Source organism: Leptopilina heterotoma, unplaced genomic scaffold (genome assembly GCF_015476425.1).
Source record: "Leptopilina heterotoma isolate Lh14 unplaced genomic scaffold, ASM1547642v1 Lhet_4, whole genome shotgun sequence".
NCBI lineage: Eukaryota > Metazoa > Arthropoda > Insecta > Hymenoptera > Figitidae > Leptopilina > Leptopilina heterotoma.
The window spans coordinates 955,674-972,131 of record NW_025111063.1 but is presented as its reverse complement, the minus strand read 5'-3'; the positions used below and the strand labels follow the sequence as shown (position 1 = coordinate 972,131).

Here is a 16,458-nt window from a genome sequence, read left to right as displayed (position 1 = left end):
TTAAAAAAATAATTGAATTGTTTCGAAGGATTTATTAAAATTTTAGAAAATAATTGTAGATTTATTCTTGAAATTTTATTAAAATTTTGTTTAAAAATAATTGAATTTTTGCAAAAAATTTTACTATTAAAAAAAATAATTGAATTTTTGCAATGAATTTTAATATTTATGAAAATAATTGAATGCTTACGAAGAATTTTATTATTTATGAAAATAATTGAAATGAGAAGAATTTTCAAAATTCATATTTGAAAATAAAAAATTTTCTAATTTGCATTATAATAATAAATGTATATTATAGGAAATAAAAATCGCAGAAAAGAAATTTCGGTCAAAAAAAACTGCTGACATATAAAATTCTGTCTTTCAAAAATTATGGAAAAATTGCTTTATGGAATAATGCAGCTCAAGAAATTTCGAAATTTATTTTCTAATATTCATTAATTTCTATTGACACAAATTTATTTGTGTCAATAAAATAAAATAAATTTGTGTTTTAATAAAATTTCTTAGTTTTTGATTTTTAATTTTGCAGAAATTTTCGTAATTCACGTAAAAGAAAAATGAAGTAAAAGTATAGAAATTTTCATAATTTGATTAAAAGAGAAAAATGGAGTAAATAAAGTAGAAATTTTCATAATTTCATTAGTAAAGAAAAATGGAGTAAAAGTGTAAAATTTTTTGCAGGGCGATGCTGTGCCAATAAGACCGGGATTACCAGGACCAAAGGGCGATCCAGGAATGCCGGGAAATTATGGACCAAAAGGCGAAATGGGAATTTCGGGAAGTAAGGGCGTAAAGGGTGAGGTTGGTCATAAGGGCTCGAAGGGCGATCATGGCAAGGAGGGACATAAAGGAAATCAAGGCTATAAGGGCGAACCTGGTGCACCAGGTGTTCCTGGATTACCGGGAGCTCCTGGAGAAAATGGAAGACCAGCTGAAAAAGGCACCAAGGGTGACGCTGGTCCAGAGGGAAGAATCGGCCCTGCTGGACCACCAGGACCTCCTGGAATTGGTGGCATTAATGTTGGCGACACCGGCAAGTTTTTTTTTGTTCACCTCAAACGGGCTTCGAAGTTAAAAAATCTATTTATCCCTTTTTTAACACTTTGCTACTTTTTAAATATTTTTTAGATTCGTGAATTTCATTTTCCTTAGATTTTAGATCTGTGCCACTAAAAAATAGTTTTTTCTTTTTTTTCGAAAATTTTCACGAATTTAAAGTTAAACACGTTAATAGTCGAAGTAAAAAAATTATTTTCTTCAAAATAATCATAAATTCAGGTATCACAAATTTACTTTCTTTTTTTAATACAAATTTTGTTATTAAATTTAACTTTATTATTCCGAATTATTCTAATTAAATAAAACTTTAGTTGATTCAAATTTAAAACTATTAAAATTTTAAGTGTCGATAAAAAACTAGAATTAATTAGAATTTCAGTTGTAATTGTCAGAAATAATTAAATTTCCAAAGGTTTTACATTGAAATTATTGAAAATGTTAATTTCTGTAAAAAAAATAATGACAGTATTTAAACATTACTTTCACAAATATCATATAAGTCTTGAATAATTAAATTTAGAAAATAATTGAATTCCTGTGAAGAATTTTACTATTTATATGAAAATAATTGAATTTCTGCGAAGAATTCTATTAACCGCAAAAATTTATTATTTATTAAAATAATTAATTTCTTCTGAAAAATTCTATTGTTTGTTAAAATAATTGAATTCCTCCAAAAAAATTGTATTATTTATTAAAATAATTAAATGTATGCAAAGGATTTTATTATTTATAAGAATAATTGAATTCTTGCCAAAAATTTTCTTAAATTTTTTTAAAATAATTGAATTTCTGCTTTAATGTTTTGTTCTTTATAAAAATAATTGAATCCTAGAGAACAATTTTATCGTGTAATACATATCTCCTGAAAATAAATGAATTTTTAGGAAGAATTTAATTAAAATTTTCAAAAATTATTGAATTCTTTCGAGAATATTGAAAATAAATGAATTCCTGCGAAGAATTCTATAATTTATGAAAATAATGAAATTTTTTAGGAAAACATTCATTAAAATTTCCAAAAATAACTTAATTCTTTTGAGAATATTAAAAATAGTTGAACTCCAGAAAATAATTTCTAAAAATAAAAAAAAATAAATAAATAAAATAAAATAAAAAAAATAACATAATAAAAAAAATAAAAATAATAATAAAATAAATTTCTGCGAAGAATTTTATTATTAAGAAAGATAATTAAACTCTTTCGAAGAATTTAATTAAATGTTTTGAAAATAATTGATTTTATGCCAAGAATTTTATTACATTGTTTCAAAATATTTGAATTTTTGTGAGGAATTTTATTATTTATAAAAATAATTGAATTCGTGCGACAAATTTTTATTAAAATTTGCAAAGTATTTGAATTTCTGCAAAGAATTTGGTTCTTTATGAAAATAAATAAATTTCTGCGAAGAATTTTATTATTTATAAAGATAATTGAACTCTTACCGAGAATTTGATTACAATTTTTGAAAATAATTGAATTCCTTCAAAAAATTGTATTATTTATTAAAATAATTGAATTCCTCAAAAAAAATGTAGTATTTATTAAAATAATAATTCAATTCCTCCGAAAAAATTTATTAATTATTAAAATAATTAAATTCCACCGAAAAATTTTATTATTTATTAAAATAATTGAATTCCTCCGAAGAATTTTATTATTTGTGAAAATAATTGAAAATAACTTTAAGAATTTTCTAAAATTTGTTAAAATAATAATATTTTGAGAAATTTGATTGAATTTGTAAATAACATAATTGAATAACTGCGAGTTAATGAAAAGTTGTAAGTAAAATTTTTTTGAGAAAGTTGAGCTTATTTATTTCTTGAAAATAACATTTATAAATTGAAACAATTCTAAATTTTGGCAACTTTCATTAAAATAATTTATAAATTTTAAGAATTATAGTTTTCCACTTAAAAAAATTGTTTTTAAATATGAAATGTATGATAGAAAAATTCTAAGTGAAAATTTAATTTAATTTAATATTAGCAGGATAATGAAAATATGTTAATATTCTTTCTGTAAAGTAGAGAGATTTATGAAAATAATTTAATTCTTGAGAAGAACTTTATTCCTTCACAAAATAATATTCTTTCGACATATTTTATTAAAATTTTATGTCAAATAAGTTATTAAAATTGTATTAAAAAATATTAAATTTCGGTGAAAAATATTACTATTCATGAAAATAATTAAATTCTTTAGAAGGATTTTTATTATTTATATAAAAATAATTAAATTCTCGTGAAAAATTGTGTTTTCAAATTTTTGAAAACACTCACATTCTTTCGAGGAATTTTATTATTTATGAAAATAAATTCTTGCTAGTAATTTAATTATTTTTTATTAAAAAAAAAATTGAATTCTCGCAAAGAATATTATTATTAGTGAAAATAATTCAAAAGCTTGCGATGAATTTCATTAAAATTTTTGTAAATATTTGAAAATAATTCAAGAAGTTCAATTTTGTGAAAATAATATTCTTTTGAGGAATTAAAATAAAATTATAACGAAAACAAACAGAATTTGGAATTAACAAAATTATTGAAATTACAGAATAAATATAAAAAGAAATGATAAAAATAAAAATTGGATTTGAAAGAATAAATAATAGAAAAAAATTTTGCTTTTAAACGAAATGAAATAGAAGAGAGGACTTCGTTATAAAAAGCGAATAAGTAAATATATGAGAATCAAATATTAAATTCATCAAATAGAATTAATTGCTTCAATTATTGTTTCCATTTAAATATTTGCCTTAAAAGAGAAATCAACGGATAAATTAAACTGCAAGACCAATAATTATCTGATGACTGGTGCTTGTCAGGTATATACAAATATAGATTTATCTCATCAGAAGCGTAACATTTAACTGGCCATTAGTCATGTTTGTACAATAAAAACAAAATTCAATTTAAATATATAGAGAACGACCATTTTCCCCACATCGAGAGAGAATGGGGGGGGGGGTGAAAAAAACATGAAACTAATGAATGAATTTCTTTTTTTTTATCAAACAGCTGCTGGTGTCAAAGGAGAGAAAGGAGAGATAGGAAGTTTTGGTTACAAAGGTGAAATTGGATTGAAGGGTGAGAAAGGTGATAAAGGAGATTTCGGACCTTCTGGAATTCCAGGAGTGAATGGAGTTCAAGGACCCCAGGGCGAAAAGGGCGAACCGGGAAAGGATGGAATTCCTGGTTCATTCGGGATTCCGGGATCGAAAGGTGATAGGGGCGAGAGAGGTCCACCAGGTCCAACGACAATTGCTGGCTCTGGTGATTATATTACAATTAAAGGTGAAAAAGGCTCCGAAGGTAAAAAAGGAAGGAGGGGAAAGCCTGGAAGTCAAGGACCGCCGGGTTTAGCGGGACCTCCGGGAAAGCCTGGAATTATCGGTGACATCGGTCTACCGGGTCACATGGTAATTTTAATAAATAAGCTATATTAATAATTAATTACTAATTTTATACAAACAATTTATTTCACACTCAACGGAAATTAATTTAGAATTCAATTGAATTACATTAATTAACAATCACTTTAAATTGAATGAAATTAATTAACAATCATTTTAAATTGAATTAAATTAAGTAACACCTTCAATTAAATTAAATTAATTTTTGATAAATAAATCCTAATAATTAATGAATAAAAAGCAATCTCGATAAATTGAAGGAAATCTTTACTCCTTTCTCTACTGTTTCAAGAGTTTTTTTCTACGTGAATGTTTTCTTTCCGAAAAATTTTATCTTTCATTTTTAATTTAATTTTTTAATTCTAAATAACCGAATTGTATTTTTCAAACGATTTATCGAGGTTTCATTATTATACTTGAACCATTTTTCTTTTTGTAACAAAATCTAATCATTTGACTCGTTTTTTAAATGCTTTCCTTTAGAATAAGGTAAGAAATTAGTAACATACAGTTATTCTTTTTCAATGTAATATTTATTCAAATTTATTTTAATTTATTTATAAAAAGCTACGAATTTTGCGTATTTAATAAATTATTTAAAATTTAAAACTGCATTATTCATGTTCTCCAATATTCACAAATATAATTTATTTTATTAAATTTTTTCTTCTATAATAAAATTATCTTCTTTTAATAAAATATTAAAATTTTCATTTATAAATTATAAATAATTTATAAATTATCAATGTTATATTGAGAAAAAAAAAATGAAATGAAAATGTAGAGAAAAAATAAATATTTGAAAATACTATTTTATAGAATATTACAAGAAAAGATTTTAAAGGATAAAAATGTTTATAAAATATTTTTCTGCTACTTTAGGGTAGACAAGGAACTCCTGGTATACCAGGAAGTCCAGGTCCCTTGGGACCGAAAGGTGATAAAGGAGAACCTGCTTCACCAGGTCATTATGGAGTTCCTATTGGCGTGAGTACAGAAAAATTCTCTTTTTACAATTTTACAATGTAAATACTACAATATTGTAAAAAAAAAATTATTTTTATAAGTTAAAAATTTTAAATTGAATTTTTTCGATTAATTTAAATAGAATTGTATTTAAAATAACTGAATCCTTGTAATGAATTTTATCAAAGTTTTGTAAAATAATTGAATTTTGCGACTAATTTTATTTTTTATATGAAGTAATTTAATTTAATTAAAAACGTATTAATAAAAATTAAATTCTTTCCATAAAGTTTAGCAAAATTTTATTGAATATAGTTGAATTCCTGCGAAAAATTTTATTACCTATTTATGAAAAAATAATTGAATTCTCGCTAAAAATTTTATTATTTATGAAAATAATTAAATTTTGCAACTTCTATTTTTAATGTAAAAAATTGAAATTAATCCAAAACCCATTGCAAAGAATTGAATTCTTTCAAGAAAGTTTACAAAAATTTAATTTGAAAATAATTGAATTCCTGCAAAAAATTTTACTATTTATGAAAAATTAAAAAAAATTTCCCTGATTTCCATTCATAATTTTGACTTTTTTTCTGACCTTAAAGAATATTCAAAACACTCTAACTTCTTCAAAATTATTTTCATCATTCCAATTCAATTATTATTTTCTAGAATTTATTTTTCACTAAAATTCTTCTTCAAATCAATTATTTATAATAATTTTAAAAAAAATTCTGAGAATCTTCAAAAATGTATTTGTTGAAAAAATGATTGAATTCCTAAAAAAAATTGTATTATTTGTAATAATAGTTCAATTTTGCGAATAATTTTATTTCTTTTATGGAAATAATTGAATTTAATCAAAAACGTATTAAAAAGAATTGAATTCTTAAGAAGAAAGTTTACGAAAATTTAATTTGAAAATAATCGAATTCCTGCGAAGAATTTTATTATTTATGAAAAAATAATTTAATTCCTAAAAAAAATGGCATTATTTGTGATAATTATTGAATTTTGCGACTAATTTAATTTTTTATGGAAATAATTGAATTTAATCAAAAACGCATTAAAAAGAATGTTTACGAAAATTTAATTTGAAAATAATTAAAAAATTCCTGCGAAGAATTTTATTATTTATAAAAAAATTGTATTATTTGTGAAAATAATTGAATTTTGCGAATAATTCTATTTTTTATGAAAAAATTGAATTTAATCAAAAATTCATTAAAAAGAATTTTATTCTTTTAAGAAAGTTTACGAAAATTTTATTTGAAAATAATTGAATTGCAGCGAAGAATTTTATTATTTATGAAAATAATTGAAATCCTAAACAAATTTTATTACAATAATATTAATTAATATAAATTTCATAAAAATAATATTTAGCTTTTATTTACTCTTTGCTTTGATCGAATTAAGACTATTAATTTATAAATCAAAAATAAAAGTTCAATAAAATGAATTGATTGGTTAAAAAACAATTTTGCAGATTTTCTGATTCAAAAGAATAAAGTTTTCAATTTGACTTTTAATAAAAAAAAGAGTGAGTAAAGTTCCAATCTCAACAAGTTTTCTATAAAATACACGCGAACAATAGAAGAGCAATAGAATTTCGATAACTGCATTTACATCAGTGGTGCTAACTCTTTTAGATTTTTTTTTTCATTCCTATATCCTGTACACAGTACCCGAGAGACTTCGCAAATTAATCGCAGGCATTTAATTATCTGGTGTTTCAAGTTCAATAATTGCACGAAAAGAAATAAATCGAGAAGAACTATTTCAACAAAAAAAGAAAAAGAGACTCACAATTGTGTTGAATTAAAAATTCTATTTATTTCTCAATTACACAAAATATTGATTTATTATTTTAAAATAAATTTATTGTATTTATTTCTATCCAAGTTTGTAAAATATTTTCGCTTAGTAGAGCGAGAAAAAAAGTAATCGATTTTTTAGATATTAAATTTTTCTTGTTATGTTATATTTTTAAATAGATTGTAATTTGGAGAATTAATTTTTGAAATTTTAATTTTTAGTTGAAAGGCGAGAAGGGAGACGATGGATTTCCTGGAATTCCTGGTCAATCTGGTAGAGATGGGCAGAGGGGTCCTCCGGGACCGCCAGGACCTGCTGGTCCCACTGGCCCAATGGGGCCAGCTCCCCAAGGAAATTATATTCCAGTTCCAGGACCTCCAGGACCTCCGGGTCCTCCTGGTACTCCTGGTCTTTCATTTGTCGGTCAGAAGGGAGAGCCGGGAATAGGCAAGAGCCATTTCTTTGCTGAACGAGATTATTATGGTGCACGACAAGATACAAGTAAGAAATTCTTTTTATATATTCATTTTATTTAAACTGTAATTTCATTTTCTCAAGAAAATAGAATAGAACGTTTTAATAAAGCAGATACCGGAAAATGAATCCACATCCCAAAATATTTAACCTCGTTTCCTATCTGCTATTAAATTAAATTGCTCCATTATTAATAAATTTAAATTTAAATTCACTGCTTCGCTAAGATTCGTTAAATTTTATATTTCATTATTTTTAAATATTTTAAAAGTTCAGATTTATAGAGGTTTTTATTCGATGAGATTAAAAAAGTGCTAATTATATTTTTTCTTCTTTTATTTCTTACCTTTATTTTTTCTAAAAGGATTGCAATTTATAGTATTTTTACTTTCTATATTTAAATATTTAAAAAAATTGTTTTTGCTTAATTTTGATATTTATAAAAATTGAAAAATTATTTATTCCACGCTGCAAGGATTTAAAAGTAGTTTGGATGAATTAAAAGCTTTGAGGGAATTGAAACAACTCAAAGAATTAAAAGAACATTTAGGTATGGGAAATTTATTTCTTCTTTGGTAAAATTAATTTTTTTTAATTCAATTAAATTGAAATTTAGAAAATTTAATTTAAATTTAATTAAATTTTTTTGCAAATAATATTGACGAATTTTTTTCTTTTAGGTACGGGCACGGTCTCAACAAGAGGTCCAATAGAAAGCACAACGAAAATAGTACCGGGAGCTGTGACATTCCAAAATACGGAAGCCATGACAAAAGTAAATTGAATTTAATCAATAATAATTTTTAATTTATTTATATTGAAGACTAATTTTGAAAAAAAAAACTTTTTCAGATGTCTGGTGTTAGTCCTGTAGGAACATTAGCTTACATTATTGATGAAGAGGCTTTATTAGTTAGGGTGAATAGTGGTTGGCAATATATCGCTGTAAGTATAAAGTTTTTGCTCATTTTTCCAGATATTTTTGGAAAAAAATGTTCAAAATTGAGTTAACTTTTATAAATTACATATATAAAAATTATTTTTTTATAGTTCTTTTTTCTTTTTATTGAAAAAAATTCATATCGAGCTTAAAATAACTTTTTTTTAAATAAAAAATGAACTTCCATTGAAGGATAAAAATAGTTTTTTTTTAGAAAAAATGCTTCTAAAGTTCTGAACGAAATTTATTTATTTCCTCCTGAAATTGAATTTTTATTACATACAATAATTTTGCGTCACTAAAGATATTTGTCATAATTCTTCAAATATTTACAATTTACAATTTACAATTTTTATTCTTATAAGTAATTTGTGAAAATATTTTTAATAAAACATATTTCCTCCATTTGAATATCGAAAATATTTCCCTAATTTTTTTAACGTTCAAATGAACAAAATATTTTTTCTCTACAAATATTTAGTGTTGTTTATTAAATTTTAATTTGATTCGAATCAAATTGATCAATTTAGTTAAAATTTTATTTTTTTAAATTTAAAACAGAATATTTTCTATAAATTAAAATCCAAATATTTCCTTAGAATAATAAATCCAATTGATAGAGAATTTAAATGTTACACAAAATTTTTATTTCTTTTTTTAAAAATTTTTCAGCTTGGTTCTCTTCTACCTATCACAACGCCAGCACCTCCGACAACCGTTCCACCACCTGCAAATCCACCATTTGAAGCGTCAAATCTTATCAATCAAATTCCAATAAAAGCTGACGGAACAGGAGTAAGTTTTATTTTCATTCTATTTTATCGTCAATACAGCAAATAATGTTTTATTGTATTTTAAATCAGTGACAGATACTGAAAATTGAAACAACAGAAAATCTTTATTTTAAATTCCTCGAAACAAAGTTTCTATATACATTACCTACTTTTAAAAATTTATTTGCTATTTTTACCATCGTTAATATTTATCAGAAATTTATCTTGAAAATTTTACTAAAATGTAGAAAAAAAATTCAACTGATTGTCTTTTTTTCTTTTTCTACATGCTCAGTGGTATCCACGAATGGTAAGATTTTTTTGACTAATGAAAAACATAATTAAGGGCGCATTTGATAAATAATTTGATCGATCGAATGAATAAAAGGGAATTTATTTAATTTAGGAAATTGGAATTTTATTTTATTTTATATTTCACTTATAATGAATTGATGGAATTATTAACTAAATTTTATACTTTGACAACGAATGTGATTCGTGCGAAATACATAATTAAAGGACAATTTGATCGATGGAATGAATAAAAGAGAATTTATTCAATATAGGAAATTTTAATTTAATTTATTTTATATTTTAGTAACAATGAAATATTTTTAATATTATCGATCGTTCAAATTTAACAGAAAAATTGTATGCGTAATTTTTAAAATTATTACAGGCCTCGGATCGACTTTAACGAGACCAAAAAAACGCTATTGTCGATTAAAAATAGAAAAAAAGTCGTTTATTTAATTCAGTGCTGTCACAAAAATTTTTATTTTGTATTTCCTTGATTCTTCACTGATTTCTAAATTCAATTAATCAAACCTCGAAAAATTTGCAAAATAAATATTTAAATACTTCACATTGCTTTTTTCACGGGAAATAAAATTTTAAAAATCTAAACTTCTGAAATTTATTAATTTTTAAAAATTTTGAACTAAACTTCATCTCTAAATCAATTATCTATATTAATTTTTAATAATTTTACGAAAATTCTCTCGAGAATTCAATTATTTCAATACAAAAATTCAATTGAAATTTGGCAGAATGTTTTAAGAAATAATTGAAATTTGATGAAATCTTTGAAAAATAATTGAAATTTGATAAAATTTTTGCAAAATAATTAAAATTTGATAAAATCTTTTTAAAATAATTGAGTTTTTAAAAAATATAAAAAAATAATCAAATTTTTGAAGAATTTTAATAAGTCTAAAAAAGTAAATTTTAATTTAATTTGTTCGAAGTTAATTGAATCTTAAAAATTATGATAAACCAATTCGAAGAATTAGTTTCTTATAAATATTGTAATGTAATTTTTCGAATATTAATTTAATTTCTAAAAAGAATTTTTGTATAATTTAAAAAAAACTAATTAATTTTTTGATGAATTTTAATTAAAAATTTCCAATTTGATTATTTTCTCCAAAATGTTAAAAATGATTCTAAACACTTGAAGATTTTTCATTAAAATTTTTGAGAATTCAATTATTTCCAAAATTTTCAATTAAATTTCTTTAAAAGTTAATTTTTAAAAATTGTAGGTAATAAAAATAAATGATTTATTTTGAATTAAATTTTAAAAAATTTCAATTATTTAAAATCTCTTTAATTTGAATTTTTATATTTGAATTTTAATATTTGAAAAATTTAATTAGAAAAATTATTCAAAGATAACTTTTCAAAGATTTGTCTATAAGTTATACTTTTCACACTATAAAAATCGAAATAAATTGCATTTTATACTAAAAATGTGGTATTTTGATTTTTGTTGCAAAATTTGAAAGAAAAGTCGAAAAAGTCGCAATTTTTTAATATATAACAGGATAAAAATCGCATTATTTGAAAATAGTCGGAAAAAATCGAAAAAGTGATAATATCCGAGGTCTGAATTTATTACTTATATATATTTATTTCCATATTTAAAAAGAACAATTGAGATAAGAATATTATGGTAGAGCTTTAAATTGTAAAAAAGTGGTATTTATTTTCAGCTACGAATGGCAGCTTTAAATGAGCCTTTTACTGGAGATATGCATGGGGTTCGTGGAGCTGATTTCACTTGTTATCGACAAGCAAAACGAGCAGGCTTAAGAGGCACTTTCCGTGCTTTTCTTAGCTCGAGAGTTCAGAATGTTGACAGTATAGTTAGACTAGGCGATAGAGATCTCCCCATTGTAAATATCAAGGTACGTAATAATAAATTATTCCGCTTTATATATCGATTAAAAAATAAAATTCCTTTTGTGAATAAAAATATTATTTTCTTCTTAAATAATTAGAATTTTCGAATTTTTAAAAATTTGAAAAAAAGAGTAAATACAAAAAATACAGAAGTAAATTATTTAATTTTACCGCTTTAAGAATAAAAATTAAAAATTTTTCTCTGTACATTATGCAGAAAAACAATTTCATTCTAAAATCACTTGAATAGCTTTTTTAATTTTGAAAATTGGTATAACACGATTATATTATATCGGTACATTACACTAATATTGATGAAATAAATTGAGAGAGAAATTTAAATATATATAAATATATTGATAATACGGATACTATTCATTCAATTATTACAAGAGATATTCAGATTTTGCTTTGTTCCTCAACAAAGGGAGGGAAAAGAGAATAATACTTCATTTGACTATAAATCTGGCATCAGGTGTGTCGTAATTTGATTAGTGAAATGAAACTTTAGCGTACAGGTCGTTGAGTTTGAATCGATTTATTCTATATATATATATATATACAGTTGAATAATATAAAATACCTGTGGCTTTTTCTAATTAAAAACACTGCCTCAATTGTCACACACGAGTCCTCAAATAAATACATTTTACTTCTATATATGGTTTATATGGAAAATTACATTAAAATGTAAAAATAAATAAAACAGAAAAAAAAAACAAAAATCTATTCTCAATTAGTAAAAGTTTGTGCTTTCAATATTAATATCGTTGTCCACTGAAATATCTTTGTTTAAAGTGAAAAATTTAATTTGTATAACGGTTTAATTCAATTTCCCATTATTGTTTGCATATCAATTATATTCTCGTATCAATTATTCTCTTCCTGAAATGTTTTTGATATTTTTATTGTTTAACAATTGAAAAAAATAAGGAAATAAATGACAAAAAAAAATTCTTCATTTTTAATCGTCACGGAAAAAAAAATGTGAACATTTATTAGGTGCAGAAATTCATTGTTTACTTATTCAGAGAATAAATTTTGGAAAAAATATTTTCTCAAAGAAAAATGATAAAAAATTGCATTATTTTCTATAATTTTGGGTTTAAAAATGGATTTTTGTTAATTTTGAAAGATTATTTTTAAAGATTTTTAATAATTTAATAATTCTTGCAGAGAATTTTTAAAAAAATTTTGAAAAGAACTGAAATGTTTAGAACAATTTTATTAAAAACATTTTCAAATAATTAAATACTTACAAGGAATTTAATTACTATTGTACTGGAATTAATTGAATTCTTCTAAAGAATTATTATCAAAAATTTTGAAAATAATTGAATTCTTTCTACCTAGAAATTTTTTGAAATTTCTGTTGAAAATAATTGAACTCATTATTTATGAAAATAATCGAATTTTATGAAATAATCGAAAATAATCGAATCAAGAATTTTATTAAATTTTTTTAAAATAATAAAATTGTTTTTGAAGAATTTTTTTGAAATTTTTAAAAATAATTCAATTCCTTCCTCGTATTTAATTAGATTATATTGAAAATAATTAAATTCCTCAGCAGACTTTTATTATTTATGAAAATATTTGAATTTGTCAATTAATTTTATAATTTCTAAAAAGATTGAATTCTTACAATGAATTTTATAAAAATCGTATTAAAAAAAATTAAATTCATCAGGAGAATTTTATTATTTATGAAAATATTTGAATTCGTCGATTAATTCCATTAATTTTAAAAGATTGAATTCTTGCAAAGAATTTTATTAAAATCTTATTGAAAATAATTAAATTCCGCAGTAGAATTTTATTATTTATGAAAATATTTGAATTTGTCAATTAATTCTATTATTTCTAAAAAGATTGAATTTTTGCAAAGAATTTTATTAAAATCGTTTTAAAAATAATGGAATTTCTCTAAATTAATTGTATAATTTATGAAAATAATTGAATTCTTGCGACGAATTTAATTCAAATTTTGAAAAATAACTGAATTTTATTAAATTTTGATTTTTTAATTTGAAACCATTAAAAAATTGAAGTTGATATTTGAAAATAAAAAAATTTGAAATTTACATAATAATAATAATGAAATAATAAATTAAATACAGTGTTTCGTGCCTAATATTAGCTAGTAATTATTAATCAAAATCTAATCATAATTAATCATTAGAGTAAGAAAAATTAAAAATTACAATAATATAGAAATAATTATTTTTATCATGAATGTAACAAATAAAATAAAATTTCAGGGAGACGTTCTTTTCAACTCATGGAAGGAAATGTTTAACGGAAATGGAGCCTATTTCTCCCAGAATCCACGAATTTACAGCTTCAATGGAAAAAATATTCTCACCGATTTCGCCTGGTAATTTCTAACATTATTTTGAAATTGTTTATAATTTATCTTCGTTTCTTTGATTCTTTTTTTTGGTCCGTAAATTTAAATAACTTGATGTAAATTTCAACTTGACAAGAAAGTTTATTTTTTTTTCTCTTTTTTTTTAATTCTTATATTTTAATATATTTTATATTTTCTTTTATCCTTTTTTTCTTTTAAATTTCAGGCCGGACAAAGTGACTTGGCACGGTTCTCATACACTCGGTGATCGTGCAATGGACACCTACTGCGACGCTTGGCACTCGAGTAGCTCCGATCGTTTCGGTCTTGGATCTCCATTAACTGGTGGACGTTTACTGGAACAAATTCGTTACTCGTGTGACAAAAAATTCGCACTGCTCTGCATAGAAGTCACCAGTGAAATTGCGCGGCGACGAAAACGTTCCGACGATCTCTTTGAATTTGACTATGATGACGAACTATCGGAATTTGAATATCAAAAACATTTAGAGCAAGTTATGAACAATTGATTTACCTAATATACGTAAAGAGAGAAAGAGAACAAAAAAAAATGATGAAAACTCTTTGTACATAACAAGCCAAAAAAGAAACAAAAGAAGTCGAAGTATAATCACAGACGACAAATTTGATCCCGTCGATGCATATCTTTGACTGATACATATCTATATAAGCGATCGCAGCATCATTAAAAATCAGGTAAATGTCGTCTTATGGTGTGGACACTTCATACATCATGCTTTTAATTTTTTTCCCTATTTTTTCAATCATCTCATAATCATTTTTCATTAGAGATATTTTATTTAAATTAAAGTATTTCAGTTTTAAAAAAGTATCCAGAAAAGAGAATTTTAATATTATTTATACAGATTTATTTATTTATTAATTATTAATTTTTTAATTAAACCCTAATATTTACTTTTTATTATAAAATGCTTTAATACTAGCAGATTATTTAAAGAGTTTATTTAAGAATATTTTCAAATTATTATTTATATCTTAGATTACTTTAATTAGTGATTTAATTTATTCTATAATATAATAACTCGAAATTAAATATATTTCAATTTATTATTCGAAAACTATTTTCAAATTAAAATTATTTCCAATTAATCTAGAAATTTAATTTAAATTTAATTTATCTAAACTTAATTTAAATCTAATTTCAATTTAATTTCAATTTCAATTTCAATTTAATATTTACAAACAATTAAACAATTTAATATTAATAATATTTAATATTTAACAATTTAATATTTACAACATTTAATATTTCATTTAATATTTATTATTCAAAAACTATTTTCAAATTAAAATTATTTCCAATTAATCTAGAAATTTAATTTAAATTTAATTTATTTAAATTAAATTTCAATTTAAATTTAATATTTTCAAAACTTGAATATATTTTAATTTATTATTTTAGAATCGAATTTTTTTTCAGCAGAGTTTTTTATGCTTTTTTTATACAAAATTTACGTATAGTAATTACAAAAGAGAACATTTTTTTTATACTGTTTTTGTAATTTTCCGCCTCCGGTGAAAGAAAATCAATGCAGTATTCACTGATTTCTATTAATTGAAGACTCAGTTCTGGATTTCAAAGGAGAAAAAGTTTTTTTTCAAATTTTTATGAAAAAAGTTATGAGTCATCTCATATTAAAGTTTCGAGATCAGTTTCTCTATAGTGCAAAAAAAACTGTCTTGAGAAGCGATCGAGATAAAAAAAATCCAATACTATTATACAATTTTCAGCTAATTAATTTTTTTTTTTAAAACTTTTAATTTTCATAATCGGATTTCTTACGAGAAGAAAAAAATTGAGCTATTTAATACTTCAATTTTATCGTAAAAGACTGATTTATTGCGATGATGATCCTTATTTTTGTATTTGTTATTCGTTTTATAAATTTTAATAGATATAATTAAAAAAAATTTTCTATTCTTTTTTTGCTAAAATAATTTTTTTGAAAAAAAAATTGTGAAAATTAGTTTATGAATTGTCTTTAGGATATAAAAAAATTCAATTTCGATGAGAAAGGAAGAAATTGTTTTACTTTTATTTTTAGGATAATTTTTTCAAAAATCAATAAAATAAATAATAAAAAATTCAATTTCGAAAATTAAAGAAATTATTTTTCTTTTATATTTAAGATAATTTTTTTTTTCAAAAGTAAGGATCATATTTGTTGGTAAAATTTGAATCGTGTCATATTTCAGAAATCATTGTACGCGTCTAATACTTATCATGTATCTTAAAAAGTTTTAAGACAAATAAACTTGTACAAGTCGTAATTTACTGCCTAGAACATAAAAACACAGCTCTAAAATTTAAGTAACTTTAAAAAAAGATTGTATCCATATCAATGCATTTACATTAGTAAATACATGAATGTGTATGTTAGAATTTAAGAAGGCACATCGATTTCAACAACCAGTATCCAATAC

At 22.7% G+C, this 16,458-nt stretch overlaps 1 protein-coding gene across 1 annotated transcript in view; it reads left to right on the top strand.

The window, feature by feature from the left end:
- Positions 1–14,914, top strand: part of LOC122506240 (collagen alpha-1(XVIII) chain) — a 260,714-nt gene extending 245,800 nt beyond the window's left edge. Inside the window, exons 12-24 of the mRNA XM_043618315.1 lie at positions 688–1,039; positions 4,093–4,493; positions 4,971–4,976; positions 5,370–5,474; positions 7,493–7,772; positions 8,221–8,295; positions 8,426–8,520; positions 8,598–8,690; positions 9,358–9,480; positions 9,754–9,768; positions 11,453–11,647; positions 13,904–14,019; positions 14,219–14,914. Of these exons, the coding sequence (XP_043474250.1) occupies positions 688–1,039; positions 4,093–4,493; positions 4,971–4,976; positions 5,370–5,474; positions 7,493–7,772; positions 8,221–8,295; positions 8,426–8,520; positions 8,598–8,690; positions 9,358–9,480; positions 9,754–9,768; positions 11,453–11,647; positions 13,904–14,019; positions 14,219–14,522 (2,160 nt within the window). The 3' untranslated portion in view covers positions 14,523–14,914. The remainder of the gene's footprint in view (positions 1–687; positions 1,040–4,092; positions 4,494–4,970; positions 4,977–5,369; positions 5,475–7,492; positions 7,773–8,220; positions 8,296–8,425; positions 8,521–8,597; positions 8,691–9,357; positions 9,481–9,753; positions 9,769–11,452; positions 11,648–13,903; positions 14,020–14,218) is intronic.
- The last annotated feature ends 1,544 nt before the right edge of the window (positions 14,915–16,458 follow it).